This window comes from Pan paniscus, chromosome 4, assembly GCF_029289425.2.
Source record: "Pan paniscus chromosome 4, NHGRI_mPanPan1-v2.0_pri, whole genome shotgun sequence".
NCBI classification, from domain to species: domain Eukaryota; kingdom Metazoa; phylum Chordata; class Mammalia; order Primates; family Hominidae; genus Pan; species Pan paniscus.
Genome location: NC_073253.2, coordinates 164,988,087 through 165,011,327, shown reverse-complemented (window position 1 = coordinate 165,011,327; position 23,241 = coordinate 164,988,087). Strand labels below are relative to the sequence as shown.

The window sequence follows — 23,241 nt, the reverse complement described above, 5'->3', positions numbered from 1 at the left end:
AGATAGAAAAAGAGAATAGGAATTGTCAGCCAAGTCAGGAAACTCAGATATAAGAAGAAGATTTCAAATATGGTATAGTTTATTGCATTAAAAAAACAAGGTCTAGAGAGATTAAATTGGCATAAAGTCACTAGCCAATTATCTGCAGAAAGAATGTAAAATTTTTTTCCTGTTCTCCCAGATAAGGGAGAATATTCTATCTAAATTCTCAACATCACTAATTATCAGGAAAATGCAAATTAAAACCACAATAAGATACTGCCTTACTCCTGCAAGAATGGCCATTATTAAAAAGTTAAAAAACAATCGATGTTGGCATGAATGTTGGGAAAAGAGAACATTTATACACTGCTGGTGGGAATGCAAATTAGTACAATCTCTGTGGCAAACAGTATAGGAATTCCTTACAGAGCTAAAAGTAGATCTACCATTCAATCTAGCAATCTCAATACTGGGTATCTACCCAAAGGGAAAGAAGTCATTATGTGAAAAAGACACTCGCACATGTATGTTTATAGCAGCACAAATCGCAACTGCCAACATGTGGAACCAATCTAAGTGCCCATCAGCTAATGAGCAGATAATGTGGGATATATGCACCATGGAATACTACTCAGCCATTAAAAGGAATGAAATAATGTCTTTTGCCACAACTTGGATGGAGCTGGAGGCCATTATTCTAAGTGAAGTAACACAGGAGTGGAAAACCAAAAACCGCATGTTCTTACTTATAAGTGGGAGCTAAGCCATGAGTATGCAAAGGCATACAGAGTAACGTAATGGACCTTGGAGACTCAGAAGGGGGAGGGTGGAAGGGGGGCTAGGAATAAACAAACAACATATTAGGTACAATGCACACTACTCATGTGATGGGTGCACTAAAATCTCAGAATTCACCACTATATAAGTCATCCATGTAACAAAAAACCACTTGTACTCCAAACGTATTGAAATAAAAGCATATATCTGTGTGTATATATATGTGTGTGTGTATATATATATGTGTGTGTATATATGTACATATATGTGTGTATATATGTGTGTGTGTGTATATGTGTGTGTGTATATATATATATACACTTTCTATCAAACCATGCTCCCTTTCTCAGCACAAAAGCTAAATTCCTTAGGACTTAAGTAAACAAGAAGTTACCTGACAAATTAGACTGTGGCAAAGAGAGGATGAAAGGGTACTAGTCATGTAAAAGTCATTTGCTTTTTATTTTTGCAAAATTCCCTTTTGCTCATTTGTCACCAACAATTCATTGCTCAGGGAATTGATCTATAGAAAAATCAGGAATGGTCATCGCAAAGCCCTAAGCCCAACAAGAAATCCATCCTAGCCCCATGGTTCCTGTGATTTTAGTGGCTAAAACCTTTTACTGCAATGTTCCTATCCCTGAAAAGAAGAAAAAAACTGTCACTAATCCCGTATAAGAATGAGAGTTGCAACCAGCCATCCTATACCCATTTGGGGCCCTCCTGGGATTTCAAAAGTACTTGACATTTATGGTGTTTACCACAAATATTGATTAATATTCCCAAGCAATGGAAACTAACCAAAGAAATCACATCTGGAAAATTAAAAGTGACAGGTGGAATGGGGATCTCTCCTCCTTGTCAAATTTCAATTCAAAATTAGATTGGGGCCTTCAGTGCTAAGACAGGGACCCTTGACCCCTGAGTAACTACTTTCCAACATCATTTTCTTTAATTTGGAGGAGATATTTCTATTCTAGGAATTGCTGGAAAGGCTCATTTTATGAAAATGAAACTATATCTTAAGAAAACCCTGTTTGTTGCTTCCTTCTATTTCAGGTACATTTCTGCTTCTAGTGAAGTATGCTTGCCACAGGCCTCTGGCTCTCCCCTCTCAGCACTCTTAGCATTGTAATTACACTAGCAAACTCAAAAGTCATTGAGACTAATGACACAGCTTGCAACTTACAACCTTTGCAAGGCTTCAGGGATGAGCCAGAAAGTCTGAACAGGCAATTCCTTACTCCCTGAAATGTGGATTCCCACATTTAGAAAACACATTTGTTGAATAAGGAAAAGCAATCTGAGGCAAAAGCACATCCAAGAATATGAAGGTAAGAAATGACAGCATTTTCAGGGATTATTTCACTTATTCACTCATTTCATTTCATTAGTGCCTTCATTTGCTCAACAAACTTGGGTACCCACTGCACGCCAGGCACCCTGGTGGGTGTTGAGGATAAAAGAGTAAAACAGGGTGCCTGACCTTGGGGGGTCCACTAAATGTGGGCGGAGCCTACAAATAGAGAATTACCTTACAATGTCATAAGCACAATGGGCACAGTGACCTAAGTATGCACAGGGCCTCGGAGAACACAGGGCAAGGGACAGAGGCAGGGTAACTTGTCTAGCCCAAGTGGGGAGGGAGTGGGGACAGGTGGGCCGAAAGCAGCAGGACTTGGTGGGTGAATGGAAGTGGCAGGCAGGTGACAGAGAGGGAGGGGCAAGGGCAGCTTGAGATCTAGGATGGCAGTCCCATAAACTGAGATCCCGAATTCAGGTGGAGTGTGGAGTGGGCTTCAGGGACCTGGCAATGAGTTGAGTTTGGGGTGCAGTGCATTTGAGATGCCTGAGAGACATCACATCAGAAGAGGTCTCATTTTCTCCAGGGCACAGACCATGCCTAACTCATTTCTGAGTCTTTGTGCTGAGTATCTAAGAGGTTCTCATAAACTGCTAAAGGAATAAATGAATACAGTGCATAAGAAGCACATGTACAAATGCTTATCCTGTAATATATGATTTAATTCACACATGATCTCTATGAGGAAGATCTATTATTACTCCATTTATTTCACAAATAGGCACAAGCCTTAAACTCTTACAGTCTGAGAGAGGAGCTGTGACAAGTTCATAGATAAAAATGACTCAAAAAAAAAAAAAGAGGCAGAGCACATGAAAATGTGCTCAATATCATTCATCAATGGGGAAAGGCAAATTAAAACCACAGTGAAATACCACTAGGACAGTTATAATCCAAAGGGCAGACAATAATAAGACCTGGTGGGGATGTGGGTAAACAAAACCTCAAACATTGCTGGTGGGAATGTGAAGTGGTACAGCCACGTAGTGTGATGGGTCACCCACTGGGTTACTTAGGAGTGCATGTCCGCTGCTTGTCTTTAAAGACTGGGCGGTGAGCCAAGGCCAAGGTGCCCAGCTTAGAAGCAGGTGTCCCTGATAACCTGAACATCCCAGAGGGTAGCTGAGAATCTACCAAGGAAAACAGCCCCATCACGCACACACAGTAGGCAAAGCACCAGAAAATTAGCTTAAAAGCAGCTTAGGGATGGGAGGTTGTGCTGATCTCTAAAGCTGTCCTGCCAGCATCCAGGAGTACTTCGTATGTAAGTCATAATAAACTCATCTACTGGTCAAGCTGGACTCATCCAAGTCATTGCTTAATCTCTTTGCTCCCTCCTAGTTTCAGGGAATGCTTTTTAAAATATATAATTCCAGGTTTTTCTCATTATGGCTACTATGGAAAATAGTTTGGCAGTTTCTTCTAAAGTTAAACATACACTTCCCATATGCCCCAGCAATTCCACTCCTAGATTTCTACCCAAGAGAAGTCAAAACACATTCATACAACACTTGTTTGTGAATGTTCAAAGCAGTATTATTTATAATAGTCAAATGTTAAAAACAATCCAAATATCCATCCACTAGTGACTGGATAAACAAAAGTTGGCATGCTCATATAATGCACTATTATTCAGCAATGAAAATAAATGAAGTATTGATATATCCTAAAATATGGACAAACCTCAAAAACATTATGCTAAGGAAAGAAGACAGACACAAATGATGTCGAATTGTATGATTTCATTTATATAAAATTTTCCAGGAATGGTAATCTATGGAGATGAAAAGTAGATTAATGGTTGCTTAGGGTTGGCGAGAGGAGGGAAAGAAAGTGACTGCAAATGGAACTTTGGAGAGTAAAAGAAATACTCTAAACTGAATTACGGTGATGGTTGCATAACTATAAATTTTCTAAAACTCGTCAAACTGAACACTTTTAATGGTTAAATTTTAAAGTGTATAAACTATACTTCAATAAAACTGCTTTTATTTATTTGTTTATTTGTTTATTTTGAGACGGAGTCTCACTCTATCGCCCAGGCTGGAGTGCAGTGGCGCGATCTTGGTTCACTGCAACCTCTGCCTCCCGGGTTCATGCCATTCTCCTGCCTCAGCCTCCCGAGTAGCTGGGACTACAGGCACCTGCCACCACACCTGGCTAATTTTTTGTATTTTAGTAGAGATGGGGTTTCACCGTGTTAGCCAGGAAAAACTGCTTTTAAAAAAAAGGTAAAGAGAGCTTGGTGATTTAGAAGACGGAGCGGTCACAGCTACAGCAGCTTCATACATTTGTGCTGGACCTGGAAAACTAGGTAGGATTTCAACATGTTGAAAGGTACAAGAAGGAATTTCAGGCAAAGAAAGAAGCAGAGGCTAAGCCTGCATGTAAGACAGTGCCAGCATGTTTGGGCAATATCCAGACATCCATTTTGGCTGGATATTTGGATGGAAAAAAGTTGATGAAAAGACTGAAAAATGTGGTTGTGACCAGATCAGATCACAGAAGCTGAAAATGATTGGGCTAATGCATTTATGACTTAATTTGGTAGGCAGCAGGGAGCTACTGACCATTCCAGAGTAGGGGAGTGTCCTGGTAAAGATTGATGGGGCAACAGTGAGGGATGTGTGTTAGAAGAGCCAGCCACAAAAGCCATCAAACAAAAGGCTCATAGGACTGGCAGTACTGAGTAGTTACTTGCCTATGTTGATAATGCAAAAGACAGAGAGCCTCACTCTACCAGATAGAAAGCAAAATAATAATATACAGCACTTATTTAGTGCTTCTTATGACCCAGGCCCCATTTAAAAGAATCACTGTTCTACAGGAAAGGGAGTTAAAAGCCTGCTACGTACAGAATGAGCCAAATGGACTGATGATCATCTTTAGGTTTACTCTAAAGAGAAGGAATAAAGATAAAGGAGGTTATAAAATGCTTCACTTGAGGTCAGGAGTTCGAGACCAGCCTGGTCAACATGTAGTAAAACCCTGCCTCTACTAAAAATACAAAAGTTAGCTGGGCATGGTGGCGCACGCTGGTAGTTCCAGCTACTTGGGAAGCTGAGGCCAGACAATCCCTTGAACCCAGGAGGTGGAGGTTGCCGTGAGCCGAGATCACACCACTGTACTCCAGCCTGGGCGACAGAGTGAGACTCTGTCTCTCAAACACAACAAAACAAAAAAGAAAAAAAGAAGAAAGAAAAAAGAAAAATGTGATACTTCAAAGGTGGAAGGATGGTAAGTAAGACAAATGACAAAGACCAGTTTACATGGCTCTCTGGCCCAAAAAAGCAAGAGTATCTGGCACCATTGATGCTCTCCACGGATGTCACCACTGTGTAAAGCAGGAATGTCAGGGTGGCTTTCTGAAGAGAATCCAGCTGTTTGGGAGTCACAAAGTGTTTATAAACATTATTTTTTAAAATAAACTGCCAACACTGAAATATCAGAAAAGTTCATACAAAACATGGAAATTTTCAGTTTCTCTTGAAATACTGGGAATCCTAGCAACTGTATGGTCCAATCCCACATGGTATCAATCAGTCAGGGCTGAGTAGCCCTCATCCTTTTTTAAACATTAGAGTCCCTGCCTGGCACATGTCATGCATTTATTCATTCAAATGTATTTACTGAGCACCTGCTATATGCCAAGTGCTGTTATAGGACCTAGAGACACAGCAATGACAAAACAGAAAAACATGCTTACTTTCCTGGAGCTCATATTCTCATGAGGATAGCTAGACAATAACCAAATAAGATAATGTATATTTCCGATTATACGTAATTAGAAAAATAAAGAAGTAAGGTATGAATTTAGTGGATGGAGAGGTACTGGGAATTGTAGACAGGGTGATCAGAGAAGGCAAGCCTCTATGCTTAGGTGATATCAGACTCAAAAAAAGGGAAACAGCACATCTATCATGTTTTATATGTGGGAGGAACACATAAATAAATAAGCATGGGGCAAAGTCATTTCAGGCCTGGCAATGTTTGGATTTTATTCTGAGTGAGATGGACAACCATTGGCAGGTTTCAGCAGAGGAGTGACATGGTTGGGCATACTCATTTATGTTGGTGACTGGCCCCTGTAAGCATTTGAATTTTGGTTACTTGGTTTAAAGCACGATGGGCAGAGGTTAAAGGGTTCGAGCTGGGTTCTGTGTCTGGAGAAGGAAAATAATCAGATGACAGGGCAGAAATTTCCTGATCTTCAGAACATACTGTTTATGCAGAAGAATAGCTCAATTTGTAGTAATGACCTTGAATAACCAGCATCTATGGGCAGAATTAACACGCAATGAAGCCCCTTAGGAAACCAAGCTCACAGGACCCTGAGACTGGGCACCATGTGACTGTAGGTCAGAGGAAAAAGTTCCTAGTGGACATGCATCTGGAATGTTCCACCTTGTTCACTTACAAAAACTGCTCTCCCTTCTCTGTCTTCAGCAGTGATAGTCCACCCTTGCTGGTATACTCAATTTAGCGCTGGTACACTCAACTAGACAAGTGCTAAGCCCTGTTTTATTTCAACAACTTGAGTTAATTCTCAAGTCCTCCCAACTCAGACAGGAAAAATCTGGTCATCGTACTCCAAAACAAAGCAATGATCAATGCTCGGAGTTCAATGTGATCTGCCTTTTCAGAAAATCCATTTTTAGATGCTGAAGAGCTTGCAACATTTGACAAGAAGAAATAATCCACTCACAATCAGAATGTGATCCCGGCCCATGGTGATGACTGTCCGGTTCACTGTCCGCAGCAGCTGGACCATGATCTCCTGGATATGGTGGTAGGTGAAGGCCTGTAAAACAGTCAGAGACATCTATGTGACAACCAGGACACTGCATCTGAACAATTGTACAAAGGACACAGACAACAGTGGTCAGACATGGTGATCTTCAACACCATCACCAACACCACCACCACCACTGCCATCATCATCATCATCATCATCATCATCATTGCCATATCTCCATCGTCATTACCACCTACACTGGGCATAAAAAATTCCACTAGTCACCTGAAATATAAGTTAAGATGGCTTAACTTAGGCTTTGGAATCAGGAACTTTGGAGCTAGAATACTAGCTCTGACAATAATTAGTACTGCATTGGTTAAGTTATTATATGGTTTGGATCTGTGTCCCTGGCGAAATCTCAGGTCAAATCATAATCCCCAGTGTTGGAGGTGGGGCCTGGTAGAAGGCGACTGGATCATGGGAGTGGATTCTCATTGTTTAACACCATCTCCCTTGGTGCTGTCATCATGATAGTGAGTTCTCATGAGATCTGTTTGTTTAAAAGTGTGTGGCAACTTCTCCCCTCTTTCTCTTCCTCCAGCTCTGGCTACGTGAAGACTCCTGCTCGTGCCTTGCCTTCTACCGTGAGTAAAAGTGTCCCGAGGCCTCCCTAGAAGCCTAGCAGATGCCAGTATCATGCTTCCTGTACAGTCTGTGGAATCAGGAACCAACTAAACCTTTTTTCTTTAAAAATTACCCAGTCTCTCTTTGAAGCAATTGTGAATGGGAGTTCACTCATGATTTGGCTCTCTGTTTGTCTGTTGTTGGTGTATAGGAATGCATGTGATTTTTGTACATTGATTTTGTATCCTGAGACTTTGCTGAAGTTGCTTATCAGCTTAAGGAGATTTTGGGCTGAGACGATGGGGTTTTCTAGATAAACAATCATGTCGTCTGCAAACAGGGACAATTTGACTTCCTCTTTTCCTAATTGAATACCCTTTATTTCCTTCTCCTGCCTGATTGCCCTGGCCAGAACTTCCAACAAAATACCTAGGAATCCAACTTACAAGGGATGTGAAGGACCTCTTCAAGGAGAACTACAAACCACTGCTCAAGGAAATAAAAGAGGATACAAACAAATGGAAGAACATTCCATGCTCATGGGTAGGAAGAATCAATATCGTGAAAATGGCCATACTGCCCAAGGTAATTTACAGATTCAATGCCATCCCCATCAAGCTACCAATGACTTTCTTCACAGAATTGGAAAAAACTACTTTAAAGTTCATATGGAACCAAAAAAGAGCCCGCATCGCCAAGTCAATCCTAAGCCAAAAGAACAAAGCTGGAGGCATCACACTACCTGACTTCAAACTATACTACAAGGCTACAGTAACCAAAACAGCATGGTACTGGTACCAAAACAGAGATATAGATCAATGGAACAGAACAGAGCCCTCAGAAATAATGCCACTTACCTACAACTATCTGATCTTTGACAAACCTGAGAAAAACAAGTAATGGGGAAAGGATTCCCTATTTAATAAATGGTGCTGGGAAAACTGGCTAGCCATATGTAGAAAGCTGAAACTGGTCCCTTCCTTACACCTTATACAAAAATCAATTCAAGATGGATTAAAGATTTAAACGTTAGACCTAAAACCATAAAAACCCTAGAAGAAAACCTAGGCATTACCATTCAGGACATAGGCATGGGCAAGGACTTCATGTCCAAAACACCAAAAGCAATGGCAACAAAAGCCAAAATTGACAAATGTGATCTAATTAAACTAAAGAGCTTCTGCACAGCAAAAGAAACTACCATCAGAGTGAACAGGCAACCTACAACATGGGAGAAAATTTTCGCAACCTACTCATCTGACAAAGGGCTAATATCCAGAATCTACAATGAACTCAAACAAATTTACAAGAAAAAAACAAACAACCCCATCAAAAAGTGGGCGAGGGACATGAACAGACACTTCTCAAAAGAAGACATTTATGCAGCCAAAAAACACATGAAAAAATGCTCATCATCACTGGCCATCAGAGAAATGCAAATCAAAACCACTATGAGATATCATCTCACACCAGTTAGAATGGCAATCATTCAAAAGTCAGGAAACAACAGGTGCTGGAGAGGATGCGGAGAAATAGGAACACTTTTACACTGTTGGTGGGACTGTAAACTAGTTCAACCATTGTGGAAGTCAGTGTGGCGATTCCTCAGGGATCTAGAACTAGAAATACCATTTGACCCAGCCATCCCATTATTGGGTATATACCCAAAGGACTATAAATCATGCTGCTATAAAGACACATGCACACGTATGTTTATTGTGGCATTATTCACAATAGCAAAGACTTGGAACCAACCCAAATGTCCAACAATGATAGACTGGATTAAGAAAATGTGGCACATATACACCATGGAATACTATGCAGCCATAAAAAATGATGAGTTCATGTCCTTTGTAGGGACATGGATGAAACTGGAAACCATCATTCTCAGTAAACTATCGCAAGAACAAAAAACCAAACACTGCATATTCTCACTCATAGGTGGGAATTGAACAATGAGATCACATGGACACAGGAAGGGGAATATCACACTCTGGGGACTGTGGTGGGGAGGGGGGAGGGGGGAGGGATAGCATTGGGAGATATACCTAATGCTAGATGACGAGTTAGTGGGTGCAGCGCACCAGCATGGCACATGTATACATATGTAACTAACCTGCACAATGTGCACATGTACCCTAAAACTTAAAGTATAATAATAATAAAAAAAATTACCCAGTCTCAGGTATTTCTTTATAGCAGCCCAAGAACAGACCAATGCAGTTATATTAACTTTTCTAATCCTTGGTTTCTTCATCTAATAGTCAGGATCTAAGCTGGAATAAGGAGGAAATTTAATGCAGGGAATTGGTTATACAGGTAACGGAAATGCCAACACACCAAACAAGGTAACCTAGAGTCAGCCACAGCAGGAAGCCACTGTCACTTGGAGGCTGGAGGGACAAATTGAGGAGGCAGTGTTTCTGGAGCCCCGGGACTAGGGTTATATAATGGAAACTAGGGTTACATAATGGTAACCACATGGTGCTTGTATGATAGAAGCCACATTACCCACCTTGGGCGGAAATTTACAGTGAGTCAGGTTGTAACAGGTATTGGGTTCTGGCTACTTTAAATACAGGTCCCTAAACTTTCTGTAGGATTTGCCGATCCTTTTTGAGCTTTTGTTGTAGTCGGCAAGGGTTTCAAGCATATTCATCTATATCTTGGAGCATTTTACCAGCATAGCATTTGGGCACAGAGTTGCATACCATGCATACGTGAGGGTGGCCATGGCCAAGTGGAAAGGCCTAGGAATCTTAACTTCAGAAGCTCTGGGTCTGAAGTTCAATGCTGTATTTGCCAGGTATGCGACCTCACTTATCACTTCTCTGAGCCTCAATTCTCTCATCTACAAAAATGTAGAAGGTTCTCTCAAGGTCGATGTGGACCTAAAAATGACATGTGCAATTCTGGAAGAACTTACATGCCTGGGTCCTCTGCTGGAGATTCTGTAGTCTGAGACAGAGCCTGGGCATCAGCAATTTCTGAATTTTAGGTGTGTTATTCTGATGGCTAAGAACCATGATGTGACATGCTGTTTAGCTCTGGAGATGGGGGCTTGGGAACAGCCCTGTGTCTCCAGAACCTAGCCAGAGCCTGACACAAAGAAAGTGCTAAATCGATAGTGGCTGAAAACGTGGATGACCACCCATGCTCATTTACAAGTACTCCAGCAAGCTTTACTGCATTAAACTTAAGTGTGGTTTTGTCACTTAATGTAAGGAATTGCAGGGAGTTGGTTATACAGTGAGAGAGAAGTAGATTTGCAGTTGGGGTAGGGCCAGAAAAAGAAAGAAGATGTGCTTATTAAAAAATGTCCTCCCCCTGCCCCAGTGACTTTCAGTGACTTTTGGCATCTGGAGATGAATAACCCAGAGCTTTCTTTCTCTGCGTTAGACTCACTTCTTTGCTACTTTGGCTAGTCCCAGACTCTCTAGCCCTGTGGAGCCACCAACAGAACCTCTGCCACTGGAGCTTTTGTTAGAGCATTTATTTTACAGAAACAAGTTCCCCTGCTTCATCAAGCGCAGCCAGACTTCAGTCTCTGCTGGAGACTGGCTGGTCTCTCCCCACCAACCAGCCCTTTCTACTCCTGACACTCAAGGCCAGGGAAGACAGATCTCCCCACATTTCTGGCCCAAAGGTGAACCTCTCTCCTGATTTCCTTCTCCTTTATTTCTCCAAGCCATTTTGCTGACTTACAGTCTCCTATTTCTTGTACTACGTGAACATGATGTTCATGGTTATAACAACAACCACAGCTGACAGTCTTTAGTGCTTCCTAAATGCCTGGTACTCTGCTAAGCACTTTATATCATCTCACATCAAGATGAGCAACATTACTCTCTCCATTGTTCAGATGAAGAAACTGAAGCCAGAGTGGTTAAGTAATTCATCCAGGGTCACCCAGTGAGGAAGGGAGAAAGGATTCAACCCAGTAGCCTGTCTCCAGAGTATTCTCCTTATCCAAACTCACCCATGCAGACTGGAACACGATCAGAGATTTCTGGTGGCTGCTTGGGAGGTTTCATCATCCACCTTCCATCTGTCAAGATGGATAGACCCTGCCTTCAATTGGACCAACTTCTACCTCCTTCAGTGACTTTTGATCTTTTCTCTGCCTTTTATAAAATCTTCAATGCTATGTATTCCCCCTCCCTTATATTTTCTGCATTCCTTTGCAATTTCATCAAATTTATATAATGGTTTTCATTTTGATGCTATTTTTTTCCAGGATTACATCTCTTCCCTTGTGAATAGAGATATTAAAACCCACTTTCTTGACCTCCTGCCCCTTGCTTCTTTTAAATAGCCATTTCTTCTTGTTCCAAAGAGCAGCAATTAGACTGCTCAGGAAGTTTGGTATTTAAAAGTAGAAAACTGTCAAATTCAATTCATTTCACTCTGAAAGCTCCCAGTATTGGGAGGTTGTATAGCAGAGTGTTTTGAGATGAGAGATACTTGAGTTTGAATCCCAATTCTGCTCATTTGAGCTGGGTGACCTTGGGCAAATTGCTTTTCCTCTCTGAGTTTCTGTTTCTTTGTTTATAAAATGTGGCAAATAATAGTAACCTCAAAGTTACTGGTTTGAGGAATAAACAAGGTAATGCAGGTAAAGTCTTTGATACTGGGGGTTGGTATATAGTAAGCCCTCAGTAAGTGGTGGCTGCAACTCACGTTCCCCTTGGTTTGCATCAGCTCTCTGGTTGGGCTTGCAGATTCCCAGCATGTAGAAGAAAGTGCAGTACAAGGCAATGCATAATCTAAACTCTGGGTGATATCTAAATGTCACCCAAAGAATGTATAGCATATATGCAAATGGAAAACTTTCAAGATGATAAACCTGTGCTAAGCAGTAAACGTGCAGCCACAAATCACCCACTGTTAATTGCTCCAGTGCCAGGCAAGTGGAGGGAGACTCTAGGAAAGTGACTTCCGGGCTCAAACTAAACGGTAGCTTGTAATTGAAATGACAAAATCAGTCTTCCCATTATGGCCTTGGCAAAGAAATTAATCCATCCAACCTAAACACACTGCAAATTGTAGTGATTTTTTTTTCTTTTAATAATTATAGGCTCTGGTATCTGGAAGGGACTTCAAATGAAGTCTTATGCAGAGCTCACTACATAACACAGCAGAAGGTGAGCTGGGAGTGGATGGGGACCAGGCAGGGTCGGGGCTAAGGGAGGCAAGCCCTCTCTTCCTGACTCACTCTTGGCCCTAGGCCACTCCTAGGACTTTTCAGAATGCAATGCGAAACTACTGATCTCCTGCAGGGTTTCTAGAATAAGAAAGCACACCAAATATGAGAGTATTTTAAGTAACAATAGACAAAGCATTTCATAACACTAAACCAAATTATATAAAAAATGTGGCCTTTTTTTTTTCATTTTTCTTTCAACACTTTTCATGATACCAAGTAGAGAAATCTCCTTTGGTGATTATATGTCTTTAATACCTCTCTAGTTCTTGTAAAAACACCTTTTCTAACAAAGAGGAAAATCTTCAGGTCAGAGCAGGCAGCAAACAGTATCTACTTAGAACTTAATGACATTGTTTTGTTTTTATTGTGTTTATTTTTTGAAGTTGGTTATATTTATGGCAAGTGTGCAAGAAAAAGCTCCAAAACTTGGAAATAAAGCAAAATGAGGATGGCATGACATTTTTAATAGAACATTTGGAAAAACCACACGGAAGGTCCTTTTACCCTCTCAGGAATATAACTTTGTTTGGATTAACCATCCACAACTGATTAGAAACTAGAAATGTTATAACCTTGCAGAGTTAGTAGTTAACTTGCAGAAAAATGATAAAATGTGATGTTTGCTGCTTTGTTAAAACTCATAGTTTTATTACTCTGGAGAAAATTTACCTGTTTTATACCTAATGATAATTTTATACAAGTATCTCTTCTCTCACAAAATATCAAGAAACCTGAATACTTTTGAACCAGGTTGTTGTTGTTCAGCTTGTTCCCCGGTTTATCAGTTAAATAAAACTTTGATGTGCTCAGTGTCTAATTGCATAGGATAATATTTTTAATAATTTGAGAAATCTAGTTTTACACAAATGATGCTACTTACAGTTTTGATATGAAATTTTATTTTTATCAAAGTTGTAAGTGTATATAGTTCAAAAAATTCTTCAAGCTTCATTTAAAAACAAGACAAGCTGGGCACAGTGGCTCATGCCTATAACCCCAGCACTTTGGGAGACCAAGGCGGGAAGATTGCATGAGCCCATGAGTTCAAGATCAGCCTGGGCAACAGGTCGAAATCCCATCTCTACTAAAAATATAAAAAATTAGCCTGGCATGGTGGCGCACACTTATAGTCCCAGCTATTGGGGAGGCTGAGGCAGGCTTGAGCCCAGAAAGTTGAGGATGCAGTGAGCTGTGATTATACCACTGCACTCCAGCCTGGGCAACAGGGAATGAGACCCTGTCTCAAAAAAGAAAAAGAAAATCCAAACCCCCAAACAAACAAAATACAGCAGTCTCTCATGATCCCCTTGCCAGAGGAACTTTTGTACCTCTTTAAGCTGTTGTAATTGTTATTTTGGCATTTATGAACATGATGCCAATAATATGCTTTGTTACTTCTTTTTTAAACATTTCTTTTCACTTTTGGCATTGTCTATTAACTGTCCACCATAGAAAACAAGCATTTTGGCCAGGCCCGCTGACTCATGCCTGTAATCCCAGCACTTTGGGAGGCGGAGGCGGGCAGATCATCTGAGCTCAGGAGTTCGAGACCAGCCTGGCCAACATGGTGAAACCCCGTCTCTACTAAAAATATAAAAATTAGCCAGGCATGATGGCGCATGCCTGTAGTCCCAGCTACTTGGAAGGCTGAGGCAGGAGAATAGGTTGATCCCAGGAGGCAGAGGTTGCAGTGAGTCGAGATCACACTATTGCACTCCAGCCTAGGCAACAGAGCAGTCTCAAAAAAAAAAAAAAAAACCAGGCATTTCACTCTTTCCTCCCACTGTCCCATGAGGCACATGCATCCTTCCCATTTCTCCTCCCTCCCATACACTTACGGTATAATTTTGCTTTGATCAATATTTATTACTTAAAATATTTTGAATATGCAAATGCCATTCTCATCCAAGTTGTAAACTATGATGGATTCCCATTTCTTGCACACTCCTCATTTCCTGCCACTCCCCCGCCAAAAAAAAAGCAATTTGGAAAAATCCAAGATTCCTTTTCATTCTCTGAATGTTTAGTTTTTTTAAGTACTATCTCCCAATTTACAATGGTCTCTTCTGCTATTTTTCTAAGTTCTCTCTGCCTCTTTTCTAAAGTTTGCTTTGCCTCACAGAGTCTGTGTCCTCCAAGTAGATTTGCTTCTGTTTGCTTGTTTTCACTCTCTCTTCTATGTGAGCATTGTTCCTTAGTTCTCTTTAATCCTTGGGGCTATGTTCTCATTTCATTGTGTGTGATGCTAAGGTGATCACCGACTGAGCATGTGAGTAGGGCTTGTGGTCTGTGAGCTTATTGCAGGGTGATCTGGTTGGGACATTTAGCTGGAGAGCACTGACTGAGCATGTGAGTAGGGCTTGTGGTCTGTGAGCTTACTGCAGGGTGACCTGGTTGGGACATTTAGCTGGAGAGCACTGACTGAGCATGTGAGTAGGGCTTGTGGCCTGTGAGCTTACTGCAGGGTGATCTGGTTGGGACATTTAGTTGGAGAGATGCCAATATCAATATATGCAAGTCTTTCTTCTTGAACTGCTAGGATTTCACAAATAAGAATTGTCTGATCCCTACATGATGTGTGAAGGCCTGGCCACCAGTGTGCTAGGAGATGAACGGGAGGAAAGTGCTGGAGGTTTTAGCCTCCAGGATGCACACTTTGATTGAAACCTGCTTTTGAGTAAGGTATCACTGCCAACACTTCTGTCTGGCATCTCCTAGGCCAGATGTCTTCTGTTTTTTTCTTCTTTATTGAATACACCTTCAATAACTCAGCCCCATGGAGTCAGACTGCTTCTGGAACAGGCTCTCAGCTGATCCTCCTTATTTGAGGTCCTTCCTTTCCTTCACCCTGATTTGCAGGGGCACCTGGTACTACCATTTCCGGCAACTTTGTTTTAGATTGGATGAGTCCTCAGGGTCCTCCACTGCTGGCTTATGAAATACTTTTCTCAGGTCTGCTATGTCATGTACTAACTTTCCGTATGATTCCTACCTTTCTTTCAAAGAAATTCTATTTTTTTAGGAGGTTTTCAAGAGGGAGGAAAAATATGTACCTATTTTAATTTACCATCTTTACAGGGAATTCTGCCCTAAACTTTTCATGTTTGAATATTTAGAAGTGAGGTGATTTTGTTAAATATATTAAACATATTAAATATATTAAACCTGATAGTGATACACTTTTAAAAATATGATTGTGTCATGTAAATGTCTAAGGTTTCAAAAATAGTGACAGTGCAATCCATTTTACAGAAAGAAAAACTTCAGCTTTAGGATGGGGTTTGCACAAGGTAATACGACCAGTGTTGTGTGACAGGAAATGTCATCAGAGCTAGAATGAAGGACCTATTCTGCTGAACGTTGTGGGGGCCACTGCTTCCTCCAGTCCAGCACACAGGCAGCCTTGGCCCTGTGTTTATGCCAAGGACAATCTCACCTCCTCTGCCTGCTTTGTCTTTAGGCCTTTTCAGTGCTAAGATGAAGATCACAAGGTTACAGCTACAGAGTGAAATCCAAAGGCCTACATTTTTTTTTAAGCAAAAGAGAAAGAATGTATATTCTTACAGTGAAAACAGTAGCAATCTATGGCTGCTACTGTTTTGTCCATTCTGTGTTCTATGGAAGAGGTCTTTTCCATTTCTTTCTTATCTTGAAACTACCACAAACACCTAGAAAGGAAATATCTAACTTTGAAAAATAGTAACAGATATCATCTACGGTACAGTCACCCTCTCTCTCTCTGGCCCTTAGAGAGAATGTGATTTTTGCATGAGTTCTAGGTTTAGTGCTGTCTTCTTTCTTCCTGTTTGAACTGGTTTCCATCCTGAAAGATTTTACTGCATTGACATCTCATTGCATGAAGCAAGCTTCAGAGGCAGCCAGGGACAGAGACAGCTCAGCGAAGGGGAGGCAGGGTAAACAAGGCAGGGTGGGTGGCACTGCTGTATCCCATCATCTCTGCTTCTCCCCACCCACTGGGTGAGCGTCCCCACCCCATTTGCCAGGCGGGACTTGGGCAATGCACTCATGTTGTCACACATGTCTTGCACTTTGTATTAGCCTTCACTAGAAGACAAGGGTTGGAGTTGGTGGCAGAAGGATGCAATAAAAAGGAAAAGAAGATGTGGGTTCTAATTCTGACACTGCTGTTACCACAAGTTTCAAGGTCTTATTATATGCCAGCAACTGTGCATATAGACTTGACATAATCTCATTTAACTGTTTATAAAACTCCACTGAAATCCCAGATACACAACACACGAATTAGAGAGATTTAGTAACTTGCCCAAGAATGTTCCATTCACAGATGGCCCAACCTGAACCTAAGCTCATTTCTGCCTAATTGCATGCTCCTTCCATGATCAGAAGTGTGGTGTCGATGGCACAACGGAATGGTGCTTTAGGCCCTCTCCAACTTCTCTGGCAACTTCTTTCAATATTATGAAAAGCTCTCTGCAGAAGTCTCTCCTTGCACAGAGACTAATGAAGTTGCCATTAACTATTCTCTTTCCTTGTTGGTCACTGACCTTGACACACCTTGCCTCTCTGAGCCTCAAGTTTCTTCATCTGTATTTTGGATGCATTGGCATCCACAATATCAGAATTGTTTTGAGGAACCATAGCTAATTCCAACACTGAGAGCTAATATCTTTTGAGTTTTTACTATGTGGCATGTACTTTTCTAAGTATTTTACAGACATTAACTTAAGGAATCCTGCAAGCACATATAAAATGGGAGAAATACTTCTACATTCCAGATTTAGAGACGAGTGAAGTACTTGGCTGTGGTCTGCTAATCCAAGTTCCAGCCCAGGCCTGCCTGACTCAAGTCCAGGCTTGTGACTGCCTCTGCCTCCACCTCTTTGGATCACATAAATGAATGGATGTGGCAGCACTTTGCAGTTGGTAAATCATTCTGTAAATCTGTCCAAAGAACATCATAAGACAAACAGTTGTGTGCACAGCTGCTTGTAGCATATTGCATTGTTTATAATACCTAAACGCAGCAAGCAAGATAAATGTGGTCAAATCAGGAATCCTATTATGTACATGACAGTTTATTCACACAATGGAGGAGAAGGTAGATAGATCTTGACCTGGAAAAATATCCTAAATATGTTCAGAAAAAAAGAGACTACAGAGTACCATATGTAATATACACCTTTTTTTTTGAAAGTTTATTTTCTATGTCCAGAAAGTCTGGAAAAAATGCATGGAAAACCATTAACAATGATATCACTGAGTGGGAGGGAGGAGGGACAGATGTGAGGTTAAAGGGATAATTTTATTTGCTATGTTTTGTTGGAAATGTTCATAATCACATACGTAACAATGAAAATAGAAGTCTTTCTCCATTGGAAAGAAATGAAAGTCAGGCTGCAATCCTAAAGAATCATGTCCATAGGGGACTGAGTGGATACATCCCAGGGATGTACACCCAGGAAGCCCTGTGTTCAGGGGTGTCAGGCTGCTGTGGGAATGGCTCTCCTTCTTCCCCACACCCAGCAGGTCTCCCATCCCATGCTGGGGCTATAGATGTAACCTTGGGGCTTGCAAGCTGGATCACTGTTGCCAACATTACTAAATGGACAGAAAAGCACTGCAAAGTAACATGGGCTAACATTCTTTTAAAAGGCACAACTGTGAAACCAGCTCAATAAGCAAAACATTGTTTTTATTTAGATCTGTAAGTTGCTTTGCAAGGGTTTTTATTAAAATATAGTGAAACCTCCAACCTGCAGGCCAGAGCAGAAAAAATTAAGCCTCCTAAAGTCTGTATGTTCAATATCTTAATGCCAATGAATAAAGGCTGGTTGGAGACACTTATGAAGATGTGCCTCAGATAGGCTCCACTTTAGTATTTTGTTCTTCAAAACAGGAAAAATTTATGAGGTGCAAAAAAATAGATAAAAAACAAAACTAAATTTGTTGAATTCTTACTATGTGCTGGGCAATGGGCTGTGTGCTTTGTGTTCCATATCTCAATGAGTCTTGACAAGAACCCCGGGGATAAGTATTACCCCATTTTAAGATACAAAATAAGATTCATTCTAATGATTATTATCATTCAATATTTATTGAGCACTTAATATATGCCAGCCATTATGATAAGTGCTTTACATGAGCCACCTAATTTAATTCACAGAATAACCTTATAGATCTACTACGCTAGTTCTTCCCATGTTACAAATGAGGAAATCTAAAGGTTTATGCAACTTGTCCAGAGCCACAGAACTGTAGGCGATGGAGCTGGATCTGCTCCCATGTCTTTTTGGTTGCAAGGTTCTTGCACTGTGTGCAGCTATTTATAGCAATATTGTATTACGTATAATACCCAAATGTAACAAGCAAGATAAATATCCCCACATCAGGGATCCTATTATATAAACGATGGCTTATCCACACAATAGAATAGGAGATAGCAGATATGTCTTGCCCAAGGGACCTGCATCTCCAGTCTACTTTCCAGGAAGAACAGGGTCATCTGCTTTTAGATCTTAAATTATACCACTCAATCTCCTTTCTTGGAGCTCTTTAGACAAAAAAGCAGGCTCTAAACAAGGTGACTTTTGAAGGCCCCATTTCATATCATGTGTCAAAGATATTAAAAAGAAAAAAACCTCCCCAAATAAATACAACGTAAATACAACTGCAAAACTGTTGAGTTGTAGTTGACTAGCTAATACACTGTTCATTTTCTAAATACTTAAGCAATTATTTCAATTTTGATATTTAATGCTTTAATGTCAATTAACAAATATCCTGAGCCAATAAAGTCATAGGCCCTGGATTCTGTACCTACACTGTCCTAACACGTAAACTTTCAAAGCTTAAGTGAAAATTGAACTACATGAACAAATGGCCCTGCAGCAATTGTCTCAGGTAAGGTTTTCATTGCAGAAATGGGGGTACATGAGCTATTTGCAATATTTCAAAAAGCTTAACAGAAATTGTACACTCATTCATCTTCAGTATTACTGCATGGGCTAATGAAAATGCCAAGATTCCTTGTTTGAATGAGGACAAGATAAACTCTAAATAGGCAACCTGTTTAACTCTGTTGGTCAGAAAATTCGGAATGTTTATATAGTATTAATTAATTTAAAAGAGTAACCAAATTACTGAATGTTTAATGCATGCCACTTTTTTGAGAGACAATGTATTTCAAAACATGCATCCATGGGCATATGAATAAGAACAGGACTCCGTGGTGATGAAAATCTTTGCAACTATTTTTCCAGAAAGCCATCCTAGATATGGTTTCCACCCTTCCATTTCCCAGCTTCACGACAAGCTCCCTCCCTCCCCACATGACTTTCCTCCCTTTTCTCCCCCATCCAATGGCAAACTAGTGTTTCCTTTTATTTATGCCTCTGCATCATCATCAGCCCTGAATGAGAGCATTAAAATTCTGGACTATAATCTTCTCTGAGGTAGGGAGTCATAAAGTAATCCACTCGGAGCTGCCCCCCCTTACACTGTTAAACAAATAGATTGTGAATCATTGGTAAGTTACTTGAGGACAGGGATTAGGTCTGTGCCACTACTTTGGGCTCAACACCTAGCACAAGTACCTGTCACAGAATAAGTAATCGCCATGATTTTATTAAGCGGATTTAAGTTCGAATAGGAGATGTCACATAACTGTTGCAGAGAGAAAGGAGAGATTCTCAGATGAGGCGTGGAGCTAGAATAGAGGATCTGGACGCTTCTGGGCACAGATTTCTTCAACTGTCCTGACAACACAGCTTGACCACATACAAAAGACTAAGGGGTTATTTGACAGGAAATGAGAGAAACCAAAAAATATATACAACGTTCTATCCTCCTTCCTACAGTGAAAATACCCTTAATCATCCCACCACCCTCCAGAGAGAGAACATAGACATCAGAAGCTCATTCAGTGATGACTAATATAGTTTCCTCAGCAGGAAACCAAATCAAATGTCTACTATCCTCATTTTTCAAAATGGACTTCTCCCACAAATCCCTTCCAAGTCAGGCAGGCGCAAAACCAAGCTGGGAGGCCGATGTCATGAAACATACAGCATCCTATGCCTCAACCAGAATTCAGAGCCCACTCTCACTGACCGCTCTGCTTAGGGATTAATTCTACCAGAAACTTTAGAAAAATTACTAGCAAAGGGAGGTTTTAAAATCTCACCCTTGAACCTCTTTTCCTTTGCTAAGAAATGACAGAGGAAGTATGTCGATCTAAAATGCAACAGAATTGGCCAGAAAAGACCAGTAGATCTAAGGAGTGAATTTGTATCCTCTGATCTACGCATGCAGTTACACAGACATCAGGGTTGCCTTTGTCAGTTCAGATTGGATACAATAAAAACTCTCCCCAGAAACCTATCTGTATAAATAAAAAATAAGCAAGAGACAATGTGTGCCCTTCTCCATGGTGCTGGCAAAATCACTGCCTCCTAGAACAAGGGCATTTCTCCTCATCTTGGGAAATATGGACAAACTCACTCTCTCTGTCAACCCCCACCCACGCCAACAGAGTGTGTGCCTCGGTTTTAATGTTGAAAAACCATGTGTGTTGTTTTTTTTTTTTTTAATGTTTTCTAGTTGTCACCAATGATTTCAACATTTTTAAAGTTCTATCACATTTCTAACACCATCATCCCCAGCTCTTTCTGGAAAGCTTAAGCTGTGTGCTCCCTTTTCCTCCACTAAATCTCCCAGATCCACCTATATGACTACAACAAATTTGGGCGAGGGAGAACTCATTTATTTTCCTTGATTTATTCCGAATTCCAATCTATAGTTTCTGGTGGCTTTTCTGGATGGTAGAAAGATAGCCATCTCATTTTCCAGTTTCTGTAACACACTCAGTGCCCCCACCTTTAATCCATAGCCCTGATCCTTCCCCAACAAGCTGGTGAGCAGGAAAGCCATTTCTATGAATGCTCAGTCACTTTCCATTCTCACCAGTGACAGCCTAGCTTAGCTGTTTATTATAACCAAGTCATCTTGAAGCAAATCCATGCATGTATTCCTGGGAGCACATTAAGGTTTTCTTTCAGATAAGTATGCAGCATCTAGAAGTAGTCATCTGCTCCCAGGTTTCTGCAGCCTAGAAGGAACTGAGATCCTTGAGAAGCTGCCTAAACAGCAGGTTGCAGCTCCTCCCCAACCCCCTGCCCTACCAAAAAATGAGATGGCCAGGATAATATCTGTTATAGTCCAGTACCTCAAGAAGCATTATCTAAGCATCTGCTTCAGTGGTCTATAACTATAGCTGCATTTTTAAAACAAGCTGGGGATTTTCCATATATATAAATATATTCATGCCCAGGTTCCACCCAAGACAAATTCTAAGTCTCTGGTGATGAGACTCAAGTATTGTTATTCTACAAAAGCTCTCTACATAAATTTCAATACGGAGTGGTACCGACTCACTACGTGCCATGCTCTGTCCTGGATTCTGAGGATTCAGAGACAGAAAATCTAGACCCTGCTTTTAAGAGACCACAGTGTATTAGCAACGTAGGACTAGGGAAGAACCACATAGTAAAGGAAGGATCCTGACAGTGCTATTACAGGGAGCTGAGAAACCTCAGAAAAAAAGTCGTCACCCAATCTAGGACAATGTGAAACGGTGTCCTGAGGGAGGTGCTGCAGAGTCAGCTGGCAGAAACATGCAATGTAGTTCTTTGCAATGCAGTAAATAAGGCTTTATAATAACACTGCCTCTCCATATTAAGAGTGTAGCCAATAATACATAACCAACTCTTATATATTCTTGCTGCCAACCCCTTTCCTTGAAACCGTATCAAGTCTCACTTGCAGTGAGTCAGACCAACCACTCTTGGATTCCTACCTTCTCCCTGGAATTCTGATTATGATCTTCCCACAATCATGATGGGAAACAGAATTCACCACACCTTCACCTTGGACTACAGGCATCTTCTTCAGAGAATTGAGTCCTTGGGGTCTGGAGAGGTTTCATTTCTCCCAGGCCCTACCCCAACCAGTCTTGGTCAGCTCGTCCCCCCCAGAGATGAGAGCCACCAGAGATGAGAGCATGTTTTTCTCTGTGTCTGAGATGTCCTTCTCCCTTTGATTATCTGCTAATATCCTGTTCACCAGGGAAAAACTGAGCCCAGTCATCATCTTTGGGAGCTCAACCACTCCAAACTTCCACCTTACCCCAGGCAAAGTTGCTTGTTCTTTTTGAGTACCCACAAAACTTTGTTCATATTTCTTTAGATCACACCTTTCCATTTTGAAAGTCCAAAGCATATCATCATGCTTGACACAGAGTAAGCACTAAGTACATGTATAAATACACAAAATGAACATGTCAGTGGAGGGATGGATGGATGGTTGGATGAAAGAATGAATGGATGGGTGAGTAACATTGTCTAAACTACTTTACATCTTATCAATTCAGAATTTGATGAAAAACAATAGATGTGCTAAGTCATCTCTTCTCAAAAAACAAAGACGCTGGCAACTTCTTTACTTATTCCCCCTGTATGTACCATCTCCTCTCCTTTCTTCACTTTTCACCATATAACAAAGAGGGTGTAGTGT

The 23,241-nt window shown here is 40.9% G+C and overlaps 1 protein-coding gene across 1 annotated transcript in view; it reads right to left on the bottom strand.

Moving 5' to 3' along the window:
* The window catches only part of DOCK2 (dedicator of cytokinesis 2), a 446,463-nt gene that overhangs the window by 233,220 nt on the left and 190,002 nt on the right, over positions 1-23,241 (bottom strand). Inside the window, exon 27 of the mRNA XM_003810916.4 lies at positions 6,828-6,923. Within this exon, the coding sequence (XP_003810964.1) occupies positions 6,828-6,923 (96 nt within the window). The remainder of the gene's footprint in view (positions 1-6,827; positions 6,924-23,241) is intronic.